The sequence below is a fragment of the Schistocerca americana genome, chromosome 1, assembly GCF_021461395.2.
Source record: "Schistocerca americana isolate TAMUIC-IGC-003095 chromosome 1, iqSchAmer2.1, whole genome shotgun sequence".
NCBI lineage: Eukaryota > Metazoa > Arthropoda > Insecta > Orthoptera > Acrididae > Schistocerca > Schistocerca americana.
In genome coordinates, this window is record NC_060119.1 from 929,451,253 (window position 1) to 929,464,755 (window position 13,503).

At 41.4% G+C, this 13,503-nt stretch overlaps 1 protein-coding gene across 2 annotated transcripts in view; it reads right to left on the bottom strand.

Moving 5' to 3' along the window:
- Positions 1-13,503, bottom strand: part of LOC124615351 (transcription elongation factor SPT6) — a 163,723-nt gene that overhangs the window by 135,449 nt on the left and 14,771 nt on the right. The window contains exons 3-5 of one of the 2 annotated variants that reach the window (XM_047143166.1): positions 11,823-12,031; positions 11,628-11,744; positions 2,831-2,845 (exon numbers count right to left, since the gene is read on the bottom strand). In XM_047143166.1, coding sequence (XP_046999122.1) covers positions 2,831-2,845; positions 11,628-11,744; positions 11,823-12,031 — 341 coding nt within the window. The remainder of the gene's footprint in view (positions 1-2,830; positions 2,846-11,627; positions 11,745-11,822; positions 12,032-13,503) is intronic. The other variant, XM_047143174.1, reaches the window with a different exon arrangement.

Sequence of the window (13,503 nt, forward strand, 5' to 3'; positions counted from 1 at the left end):
TCATTGCTATCTTTAACTTACCCAGGATATCCAGTTTTATGTCCCAGAGAAATGCGTTAAGTGAAAGCTCTTGGTGATAATGTTATTTCTACCTGTTTCTGTTTGAGATAAATACCACAATTTGGCGCTGACACTTTTATGTGTCATATCACTACAGCTGAGAAACATATACTTTCTAAAGATATAATATTTTGTGAGTGCTGAAACATCACCAACACCATCAACATCTAAAAATCTACATATAAATGGATTCCCCTTGCATTTATATTACTTTTAAAAGATTTACGTGAAATGAGGACAAGACATTCAAATGATCGATGAATACCACATAGCAGTGGGCTCTTACAGAAAGGTTAGCAGCCCGGGGAGAACAAATACAATCACATGGTTCTTATCAACGCTACTATTGCCCATTTTTTAAGTTCTGGTCTAGGATTACATTTCAACTGGTACTTTAAGAAATGCATGATTTTTAGATTATGAAATATGCTGTGGCATGTGCCTACCAGTATCTCCAATATTTAGTAGTGCTTTAAATAAGAAATGAGAGTCCCAAGAACTATGGAAAAACATGAAATATCCATATTATTATTCCCGAAGGGCCTTGTCTGTAAAGCTACTAGAATAATTAAAAAGTACTCTCACTGCCGTAGTGAAGATGAGCACACCAAGCCATTTTCCACATTACAAATGGAAGAAACACCTTTGGGTGATAAATTAATGGTTTTCGATTAGTTCAACAATTGGTTAACAAAACCATTCAACAAATGAGCAAAAATTTTTGTGTAATGTGATTTGGACCATTATCATCTAAGGAAAAAATGTTGAAGCAATGAAACACGAGGGTGCTACTAAAATTTTAGTAGCATCTGCAAATATGCTTCCTATCTAACTCCAACAGAAAACTGATTTTGTTAACAAATCTGGTCACTGAAAATTGGAAAATTGCTGCTTAACCTGACACATTCAGAAGTACTGTAATTTCAACCACAAATGTAGCATAATATTGATTTGAAATGACTAAAAAATAAAAATAAGATCATCTTCATTCCACAAAATTTTTTTACAAGACTGTAGAATGTCTGCAGTAACTACACTGGCAGAAAAAAATCGCAACACCAAAAGTTAATTAATATAGCGTAATGAAATTTTGGGAATTTTTGTCTTAACATATTTAAGTGAGACCACTGGTTATTATAAGTGTGAGATTAGCCATCGAAAATTTGAAATGCTGGTACATTAATCACCGGTGTAACTGCTATTGGTAATTATAGGGATGGTTAATGCTGTTTGTGGATGATGCTGGAGTTGTCATCCACTGCTGTCCCATAAGTGCCCGACCTGGTGACTGCGCAGGCCAAGGCAACATTTCAACACACTGTAGAGCATGCTGGGTTACAACAGCGGTGAGTGGGTGAGCGTTACCCAGTTGTAAAACACCCTTGAATTCTGTGCATAAATGGCAGAACAACAGATCAAATCACCAGATTGACACATAAATTTGCAGTCAGAGTAGATTGGGGGAGGATGAGATTAGTGTTTAACGTCCTGCCAACAACGAGGTCATTAGAGACTGAGCACAACCTCAGATCACGGAAGGATGGATAAGTGATTTAGGGAAATCACGGAAAACCTAAATCAGGATAGCCAGACACGAGTTTGAACCATCATCCTATTGATGTGAGTCCATTGTGCTGACCACTGCGCTACCCTGTTCGGGAAATTCGCAGTCATGGCGCATGGCAAACCAAGAATGCTCCAGCTGTCATACAAAATCACAACTGAGGCCACAACTCCAGGTGTAGGTCCAGTGTGTCTTGCACGCGGACAGGTTGGTTGCAGGCCCTCAACTGGCCTCCTCCTAACCAACACATGCCATCACTAGCATTAAGACAGAACCAGCTTTCATCACAAAAAACAGCACAGCAGACCTCCATCTCGCCCTCCAATGAGCTCTCCCTTCACACCATTAAGGTCACAAATGATGATGGTTTGGAGTCGGTGGAATGCATGCCGCAGAATGTCTAGCTCAGAACTATCCTTGAAGTAAACAATTTGTAACAGTTTCTTTTGCCACTGGGGTGTCAATGGCGCTCAAATTGCTGCTGCAGACACAGTATGACGCACCACAGCCATATGCCGGACAAAACAGTCTTCCATCCCAGTAATGTAATGTGAATGTCCAGAGCTCAGTCTTCCTGCAAATGTACATTCTCGTGATTGCCGCTGCCAGCAATAATGCACAGTGGCTACATTCTTGCCAACACAGAAGGACCATCCAGCCTCTTGTAGCCCCATTACACTACCTCATTCAAATTTAGTGAGGTGTTGATCATGGAGTCCTTGTCACACTCTTGAAAAACATCAACTCAAGCTGTCCAATTTCAAAGGTAACTAACGCTCATGACCATTACAGCATGTATTTAAAGCAGACCTGATTTGGATTCTCATTGTGATGCTGCTACCACCGCTCTTATGCAACTGGTGTGAAACTTGAATATACATCATATTTCAGATGTAGAAACACACTTACCAACTTTATGTTGCGCAACTTCTTGGTGTTGTGATTTTTTTTTCCAGCAGCTATTTTCCTTCATTTCCGTGACCTTTTTCGTTTTTCAAATTTTTCATCCTAAACATGATTTCTTTCAATCGAGTTAATGATTAAAATTGTTTGCAGAACTTTCAGTGCTAAAAACTTATATAAACTAGCAGTATCTCAGAAAAATATTTTTTTGCATTATTATTAGGAATAACATTACACAGTAACATGCTACAAATGGTTTTCCGATTACTTATTCTTAAAAGAATGAGATAGAAATAAACATACCATTTCCTCCCTTTCCTTTGGTTCGTGTTTGCAAAAATGAAGGAAAAAAAAGGACAAGAATTAGCAAAACAAAACAAACAAAAACATCACACAAGACAATACTACCAATCTAACACACAAAACAAAGTTACACACAAAACACGCAACAAAAAACAGTTAATTACAGCAGCCATTATGTAATTTAATAGGTACTGTATTATTCATAAAAAGGTATTCACAAATAAAGTGACGTATAATTACCAGTAAATTAATGGCATATTTATAAGGGTCCAAACATGCTTTTTAACCTAATTACCTACCACTTTTACACTAGAGTACCACTCCCCACTCAGACATCTCAAAATACTATAAATGGTTTTTTTCCCAAGAGATAACAGCTTTCAAATGAGATTTTCTTCTTAACTGTTCCCTACTCTTTAGCTCAACTCCCAGATTCAAGTTCTGTTTTCACTGGCCTAGTGAGTTTCATAACAGACTTAATCTTAAATTAACAACAGATTTAATCTTAAATTAATTTTGTATATATGTCTGTAAAGCTTCAGTTATTGTAAGAGTATGTCATTGCAAGTTCATATAAATACAATTTTCGGAGAGATTAATAGAGTGTTTGTAAAGGTATGAATGGAAATTTGAATGTATAATTACACTCTAGTCATAAATTTATCTACAAAAAAACAAATCACGGAAACAACTACAACCTGCAGATGACTGGAAGGAATACACACTTTAAGGCTAAAAATCAGGCTTAATAATTTAGGAGTAAAGAAGACCAGTCACCAAACAGCAGAAACAAGGAGGCATCAACAGGCACAAGCAAAAGAGGAAAAAAAGCTTGTTGGCTCTCAGAACACATCCTCTGCACGCCTACATTGTACCAGGCAGACGTACAATGTCAGCATTGCATTTTTGCAGGTGGACAAAACTAGGGTGGGGGCTGCATCAGGTGTGGCTAGTAAAGGGAGACAGTGTGGGGAGGCAGGAATAAGGGTTATGGGTAGGTAGTTAGTGGCTAGGAGGGAGGTAGCAGGTTTGCTTGTTGCCAGTAATGTGGGAGGGAGGTGTGCCAGATGCACATGCTAGGCATTTTATGCACAGGTGCCAGAGCCAGTGGGCTGCAGTGCACACTGAAGGTGATGTGGACTGGGAGCGGGAGACAGGATATAGGATGCAGGAATTATTGGGTGGACGGTGCGGGATAGTTGGTTAATGGAGACTGAGGACAGGAAGGTTACAGGAGTGAAGGATGTGTTGCAAGGAAAGCTCCCATCTGCATAGTTCAGAAAATCTGGTGGTGGAGGTAAGAATCCAGATGGCCTGGGTTGTGAAGCAACCACTGAAATCAAACACATTGTGCTCAGCTGTATGTTGTGCCACTGGTTGGTCAACTTTGTTCTAAGCCACAGTTTGGCAAAGATCACTCATTCTGATGGACAGTGGGTTAGTTGTCATACCGCCATAAAAAGATGTACAGTGACTGCAGCAGAGTTTGTGTCCAATATGGTTGCCTTCACAGGTCTCTGTCTCTGATGGGGCATGTCAAGCCTGTGACATGACTGGAGTAGAAAATGCTGGGTGGGTGGATTGGGCAAGGGGTTGGGAGTGGTATAGGGATGAACAGAACATTGTGTAGGCTGGGTGGGCAATGGGATACCACTTTAGGAGAGTTCCACGGATGGCCAGCTGTGTGGGAGCAATTTTTTTGTATGGGAGAGATAACGGCTGTTGAAATGGAGGTACTGTTGGTGGTTAGTGTGGATGGAATCATCAAAGAGATATACATCAACACTAAGAAAGGTGAAACTTTGGGTTGAGGAGGACCAAGCAAGCACATGGGAGTGAAGTAGTTGAAGTTGAGGAGGAATGAAGACAGAGTTTCTTGACCCTAATTCAGATTGTGAAGATGGATTTGTCAAAGACCTTCTCTTCTGATCCCTGCAATGAAAACACTTCTTTGCTCTCTTCAGCCAAAGCCAACCTAACCCCAACATTGTATCCCCCTCCCACCCCACACCACCAACCTAACCACCCCCAGATCACCTCCCAGGAATTTCTTCACTCCAACTTCGTGTCACCATACTTCCACAGGTACCTTCCTAAGAACACTAATCCTCAGCAGAAGAAAGCGCAGTCATACACAACCTCAAAACAGATCCTGACTTAAATCATCCTCCATGTAGACAAAAAAACCCATCACTGCCATAATGAATCACAGTGGCTACCTCACAGAAGGCTTCTGCCAACTGCCCAACTCCTCCACCTACAAGCTCTGCCATACTGACCCCACTACATGCTCCCAAAATCCACAAACCCAACAATTCTGGATTTCTCATTGGAGCTGGTTATTGCACTCCTACTCAAAAATTTCCACTTTTGATGACCATCACCTCCAACCAATGGTCCAAAGCCTGGCCTCTTACATAATAGACACTGACCATTTCCTTCACTGACCTTCCTCTCGACTCTCTCTACTCATCACTGCTGAAGCCCCCTCCTTACATGCCAACATCCCCATGCACATGGCCTTTCCGCTATCAAACATTACCTCTCCCAATATCCTCCAGACTTCAAACTCTCTATCTCATTCTTCATACACATTACCAACTATATCCTGACACACAACTACCAGGTGTACCAGTATGAAATGAGCGTTACGATACAAATGTGTCAATAAGGAACATTTGTTGTGAACGAGCCTTAATTTTTTGTTTTTGTTTGGTTGGTATGACATCTGTCAAAGATATTTAGTATACATCAAGTCATGGAACAAACAACATCATATGTTTTCATCGTGTTAACAATGAAAAATTTTGTACCAGAAAGTGATGATTTGCAGAAAGTATTAATTTTTTGTTTTCAGTTGAAAAAAAGTGCTGCAGAGTCGCATCGAATGCTTGTCGAGGCATATGGTGATCATGCTCTATCAGAAACAACATGCAAAAGATGGTTTCAATGGTTCAGAAATAATGATTTTGATGTAAGAAATGAAGAACAGGGAAGACCACCAAAAAAGTTCTAAGACGCCAAATTGCAAGCAATATTGGATGAAGATGATACTTTGCTTCAGAAGCAAATGGCAGCAATGCTAAATGTTACACAACAAACAATTTCTGACCGTTTGAAAGCTATGGGAAACATCCAAAAGTGTGGAAAATGGGTGCCACATGAATTGAATGAAAGACAGATGGAAAACCGAAAAACCATTTGTCAAATTTTGCTTCAAAGACATGAAAGAAAATCAATTTTGCATCAAATTGTTACTGGCAACAAAAAATGGATTTATTTTAAGAATAATAAACGGGAAAAATCATGGGTTGATCCAGAACAACCATCAACATCAACTGCAAAACCAGATCGATTCGGCAAGGTTACAATGCTCTGTGTTTGGTGGGATCAGAAAGGTGCGGTGCATCACGAGCTTCTAAAACCTGGTGAAACTGTGAATACTAATCGCTACAGACAACAAATGATCAATTTGAACTACACACTGATCGAAAAAAGACCAGAATGGGCCAGAAGGCATGGCAAAGTAATATCTTTACACGACAATGCACCTGCACACAAAGCAAAACTGGTTCAGGATACAATCAAAACACTTGGCTGGGAGCTGCTACCCCACCTGCCATATTCACCAGACTTGGCCCCTTCTGACTACCATTTGTTTTCATCAATGGGACACGCATTGGCTGAGGAACACTTCGATTCCTACAAAGAAGTTGAAAATTGGGTGTCTGATTGGTTTGCTTCAAAAGACGAACATTTCTATTGGCGTGGTGTCCACAAATTGCCAGAAAGGTGGTCAAAATGTATAGAAAGCAATGGTCAGTACTTTGAATAACATGTTTTTACTTTTCAATTCAAAATTAGTGCTTCATTTTCACAAAAAAAATGCTCATTTCATACCGGTACACCTGGTATTTCCACTTTGAGGTGAAGTTATACAAACAAATCTGCTGCACACCCATGGGCATCTGCATGCTACCCTCTTGTGCCGATCTTTTTATAGACCATCTGGAGAGAACTTTTCTAGCCTCCCAGAATACCAACCCCCTTGTCTGGTTCAGGTTCACTGATGACATCTTCATGATCTGGACTCAGGGCCAAGACACCCCATCCTCCTTCCTCCACAACATCAACACCCCTCTCATCCAATTTACCTGGTCCTCCTCAACCCAACATGCCACCTTCCTGGACATTGTTCTCCATCTCTCTAATGGCTTCATTCTCATCTCTGTCCATATTAAAACCACTACTAGGATCCTCTCCTTCTTGATGCAATCTTTTTACTTGTTCTGGAGGGATCCCTCCTTCCACCAGACTTTTCCTGTGAATGACTGCTATTACATAGTAACAGGCTCTGGTAGGTTCACATACAAGGGTTTATTATTCCAATTACAAATTTGTTTAACTTCTGACAACAATAACTTCCTAGAACAATAACAAGAACACACACTCATTCTGCTCCTGAGTCAAATACGGTTCTGTGTTATCTATAGGGCTCCCTAGTTACCAAGTCCCATGACCACAGAATGGCTTGAGCTCAATGGCACGCTTCACTGCTCTGCAGACTCTGAGCCGCTGCCTGCTCCGACATCACAAGCAGTTGTCCCACACCCCCAGAATATCTCCAAAATAAATCAGCACACCAATCCAAACAGAACCTAATTTCATTTTACATATAGCTCTTATTACTTAATCTTTTGAATTCAGCTCTCACCTTATATATATTTCTACAAACACAAACACACATGATCTCACAATCTCATTTCAGCTGTAAGGGTGCTTATCACCAACTCTCACTGATCACCACGAGCATTTGCACCCTTGTGCCACTAACCACCAACAGTACCTGTGTTTCAATTGCTGGAATCACTTTCATACAAAAAAATCTCTCACATACAGCCTGGCCACCCATGAATGGCATATCTGGAGTGGTGAGAACTCCTTTGCCAAGTATGCTGAGTCTCATTAGGGCCTTCACAGACAGGCAGTACACCCCATACCAAGTCCACAAACAGATTCCCATGCCATATCCTCCCACCACCACAAGAATCAGCTACAAAGGTGTGCCCCTCTCCCTGGTCATCCAATATCACCATGGACTGGGAGAAATGAATCATATCCTTCACCTGGGCTTTGATAATCTATCATCATGCCTAGACATTAAGATACTTCGCGTTCCCCCTAAAGTGGTATTCCATCACCAACCTACAACAGCAGCTTTGTCCATCACTACACCACTCCCAACCCCTTGCAACAGGGATCATACATCTGTGAAACACCAAGACACAAGACCTGCCCAATCTGCACACCCAGCACTTCCCCTTCCAGTCCTGTCACAGGCTTATCCTACCCCATCAGAGACAGAGCCACCTGTGAAAGCAGCCATGTCATATTGCAAACCTGTAGCAATCACTGCACAGTATTTTTTAAATACTGGTATGACAATCAACCAGTTGTTTATCAGAATGATGGCCACTGCCAAACCATGCTCAAAAATGGCTGCTTCACAACCTGCACCACCTAGATTCTTCCCTCCAGCAATAATTTTTCTGAACTAAGCAGATAGGAATTACCCCTGTAACTCTCCTGGCCACAATCTCTGTTAAACCATTATCCACACACCCTCTATCCTATAGTTTCCATTTCATCTGCTATGTAACCTTCATCATCCACTGCACTGGCTCAGGCACACATGCATCACATGCCCAGCTTGTGCACCTGTCACTCCTCCCTCCTACATTCCTAGCTGGTAAAGCTCTTGCATCCCTCTGAGTCACTAGCTATCCATGCCTAATCCCTCACCCTGCTTCTCCCCCCTATCTACCTACCTCACAACCCTCACTCTCCCATTCCATCTTGGCTCCCGGCAAAATGTAACACCAGCACTTTGTGTCCAACCAGACAACAAGAGTGCAGGTGTGTGTGTGTGTGTGTGTGTGTGTGTGTGTGTGTGTGTGGGGGGGGGGGGGGGGGGGGGTACTCTAGCTCCAGACAGGATTTATTCGGAAAGCTGACAAGTTTCCTTCTGTGTGCACCAGTCAACGACTCAACACTGCTATTCGGTAAGTGGTCCCCTATGCTCCTAAATTATTTAGTTTCTATCAGAACATTCCCCCTATACTTAAAAATCACACCACCTATTTTCCTAGTCTCTCTCTCTCTCTCTCTCTCTCTCTCTCTCTCTCACACACACACACACACACACACACACCTATGAGCTGATATAGTTTATGAGAAGTTCATCTACATCTACACCACACTATGCAATGCCATGCCATGGCATGGGGTGGTGGAGGAGGGGGCTTTAAGAGTGCCGGCAGAGGTCTGGGAACGCAGCTAGCTCACAGTGACAAGATGAAGTGAATAAACTAAAGCTGTCTGCAAACTGAAGGTTAGTCTGAAGACTGCAGTGACTTTCTAGATGTTCTCCTACCTGAGGCAGTATCTCCTTCCCTTGCTCTGACCACTGAACTGACTTCAGCCATTAACAGTGAGATCTAAAGTTTGTGGACTATTAAATGATGGATGAGGAGGAGTGGGAGGGTAGAGTGTGTGTGTGTGTGTGTGTGTGTGTGTGTGTGGGGGCGCGCGCGCGCGCATGCGCTCAAATTCGGAAAAGAGTGAACACTAGTGAGATTTTTCCTGAATTGATGAGTTTGTTTACATGCCACTGATCAATCATGTACATGTGACTGGTTACCTTTTCTCATTTATACTCATTGTTTCCATCCTGGAATTTCTAGTATCGAACTAAATTCTTCTAAATTTCTATCTTTTTTCCAAATCAGTCTATTAACTGACTAAATGCCTGCTTATTGTCTCATAACTTACAGTGGTTTCCACAGTTTCCAAAGGCAACTGGTAAAATCCAATTTTGGCTTGCAAGTTTGAACAGTAACTAACTGGTTTTTCTGCTGTATAATAACAACACACAATTTCATAACAATGCTACATACAAACAGTAGTAGATACGTATTGCTGGTCACAGGGCTGCTGCAATAAAAAAACGTACCACTTGACTACACAATGTCAATATTGATAGCACGCAAGGATTTCTACCCATGCGTAGGCTTATTATCCTTTCCAGTGTCAAACACTTACTGATTTACCTACCTGACAAATCTTTTCTTCTTCCAACATTATCTTAAAGCCCACATCTCACACCCTCTATACAGGGTGTACATTAAGTCCAAAAACACATTCAATTATTTATTGCACAAAAACCAAACATTGTACAGATATCATAAATGTCATTTTGAAGAGAAACCCTCAAAGTTTTTTCATGTATACCGTCACAGCGTAATTTGCCAATAGTCAGCGCTAGCTGCAAACATAGCGAGTTCAGGTGCGGAGCGAGCTTTAAGTGTGCTACAGCTGTTCAACAGGAGCTCGACAAAAACAAGTGTGCTACAGCTGTACCAAGTACGTAAGAAGCCACCAACAAGGAAGGCCATTTACCACTGGCACAACAAATTCATTACAATGGGTTGCTTGTGCCTGGTAACAAGAAGCAGACGTCCCAGTGGGAAAGAAGTGAATCTGGAGTGCATACGAGAGACATTCATAAGGAGTCCAAAGAAATCAATGTGTTGTGCATCCCATGAACTCTAAATGACTCAATGACAGTGTGGAAAGTTCTGCGACGGAAGCTGTCTATGAAACCATTCAAATTGGAGCTAGTGCGGAAGCTCAATGATGATGAAAAGGACAAGCGTTTTTAGTTCTGTTCGTAGTTGCGACAACTGAATGAGGATGGAGATGGCATTGTTGATCACTTAATTTTTAGCGACGAAGCCACTTTTCACATTAATGGGAAAGTGAACAGGCATAATTGTTGAATCTGAGGTACAAAGCATCCACACAAATGCATTGAATTTGAACGTGATTGCCCAAAGGTAAGTGTTTTTTTGCGCCTTGTCACATAGAAAAGTGTATGGGCCATTCTTCTTCGCCGAGAACACTTTCACTGGATATTGCTACTTGGACATGTTGCAGCAATGGCTGATGCCTCAAATGCAATCTGACTCTCTGTTCTTCTTTCAGCAGGACTATTTTCATCGTGAAGTTTGTGGGTCCCTGAACACAGAGCTGCTGCATCGATTGATCAGCCGTGCTACAGAAGGGTACAGCTGTTTCAGGAAATGACTTCCCCGACCACCAGATCTCACTCCGTATGACTTTTTTCTGTGGGGGCACATTAAGGGTCTGGTGCATGTACCGCCTCTACCATGTGATGTAGCAGAGCTCCAGGAGAGAATACGGGAAGCGACTGACACAGTCGATGATGCCACGCTGGGACAGGTATGGCAAGAATTCGATTACCATATTGATGTCTACCAGATCACTCATTGTTCGCATATCAAATGTTTGTAAAAAAACTTTCCGTTTTTCTCTTCAAAATGCAGTACTTATGACGTCTGTACAATGTTTAGTTCTTGTGCAAGAAATAACTGAAAGCGTTCCCACACTTTATGTACACACTGTATTTATATTCAGTACTTGTTGTCAACTCATTCCATGGTTTCCGGGATATATGAATAGTTTATATGGTTACAGTCAAAAAGACTATTCAGTCTTACAATGTTTCAACTCTTAAATGAGTATTCCCAGAATTAGTTTGTTATACCTCCAATTAACTCACAAACAAATTTGATAGCTATCAATACAAAAAATTAAATATTGGCATTTCAAACAGACTTACCGATGAACAAACCTTTCCTTGATGAAAGGAGAGATACACTGATTTTAACAACTTAAATGTAAATTCACAAAAAAAAAAAAAAAAAAAAAAACTTACGTGGTCTGATCCTTCAAATAACTCATTTGCAATAGCATCTCTCTCATCTTCATTTTGTTCTTCTTGCTCCTCTTCTGATTCTTCATCTTGAATTCGTTTTAAACGTTTGAAACGTTTCTAAAACCAAAGAACACGTAAGTACAGAAGAAGAAAGAGTCTACAAGACACTGAGGTTAATCTATAACTATCACTTACACGTCTTTCAACTTTTACTCCCAAGTTCTCCTCAATTAGATCATAATCTTCATCTTCAAGGCGATCATCATAGTCATCATCGTCATCATCATCCCGTTTCTTACGCTTTGTACTTCCACCTGATCCATCAGAATCTTCTCCATCACTTTCATCAATTGGTGCATCATCTATAAGATCCTTTAGCTCTTCTCGAAGCTTGTCCTCATCATCTGCAACATTAAATGTTTAGTATTAGTTACATTTCAAAACCAACCCTTCCATATGCCACACAATCAAACCAATATTTTTTTCATATTATTTATTACCACAATAAAAACCATCACGATCTATTAACTTAACAACTATTGGCAAAAATTTATTTTTAGTACCTTTGTACATACACAAGAATATGGTAACTGTAGCGTGAAATTAGTTCATAATTATAACAATAATGGAAATTCCTTGATGCAGCTATACATAAAATAAAGGCAACAACTGACCTATAGTGGACTGATGCATGAAGCACAGTTAACAGCAGTCACAATACATTTTGAGCACTAGCTCTTTTTCCAACAACAGTACACACATTCACGCGCACAACCACACAGACACCCAAACCGCACTCCCGTCGATACTGTAAGACTCATTATTGAAAGCAGTTGCCTGAGCTCAAGGAGGTGGGGAGCAGGTAGGGAAGGACCGAAGGACGGGGTAGTGGGAAGGGGGCAGGTCTTTGGACAGATGACTTTCGCAGCTGCACAATAAGACAAGAAAGGTACAGAAGGTACAACAAAAAAGAGGTGTAAGATGAAGGAGACAGGAGGAGGAAAAGGGAAGGGGGAGAAAAAGACAGAAAGGTGAAAATGAAGAGGATGAGAGGGAGGGTGGAGAGGAGGGAGGAGGAGGAGGAGGAGGAGGAGGGGCTAAAAAGGGGGGAATGGAGAGGAGGGGGGAAGGGGAGGGAGGGAGGGAGGGAGAGCACGCACAAGTGCGAGAGGGAGGAAGGGGAGGAAGGGAGGAGGGAGGGGGAAGGACGGAGGTAGAGGGAGAATCCCCTCAAAGGGGAGGTGGAGAGGGAGAGTGGTGGGAGTTGGCAGTGAGTGATCTGGACAGAGAAGGAGCGGTACAGACAAAAGAGAGACGGGATGCGAAGAGACAATTCCCATTTGCATACCTCAGAGAAACTTGTGCTGGAAAGGAATGGCCTTCACAGTAGTGCAGCTTTACTCCACAATTAATGCAATACTGGAAAGTCATGGGTAGAACACAAATAATGGAAGGAGTGAAGGTAACTATTTGCCAAACAGTTGAGGCTTTAAGTAGTTGACAGGCACGTAAACAAGGTTGAAATTTTCACTCATAATCTGGACAATGTCCTTCCTCAGAACTCATACACACCTGGCAACAATGTTGCCGACCATGTGAGTGAATGTGTGTTTTTTGTTAGCCTGTTAGCTCACTGGAAGACACTATCTGAGATCTTAGCAAAGACTTCAGTCATGTTTACGTACCTGTCAACCACTCAACACTTTAACTATATTGTGAGTAGTTATCCTCCTTCCTTTAATGGTACTTATTGATTAGATGTCCTAAAATAATGTTTTACATTCTACATTAATGTGGTTGTTGAAATGAACACAGCTAAAGCACTTTGACACAGAAGATAATGATTTAGTCACAGGATATGTGTGCACTTTGTAAT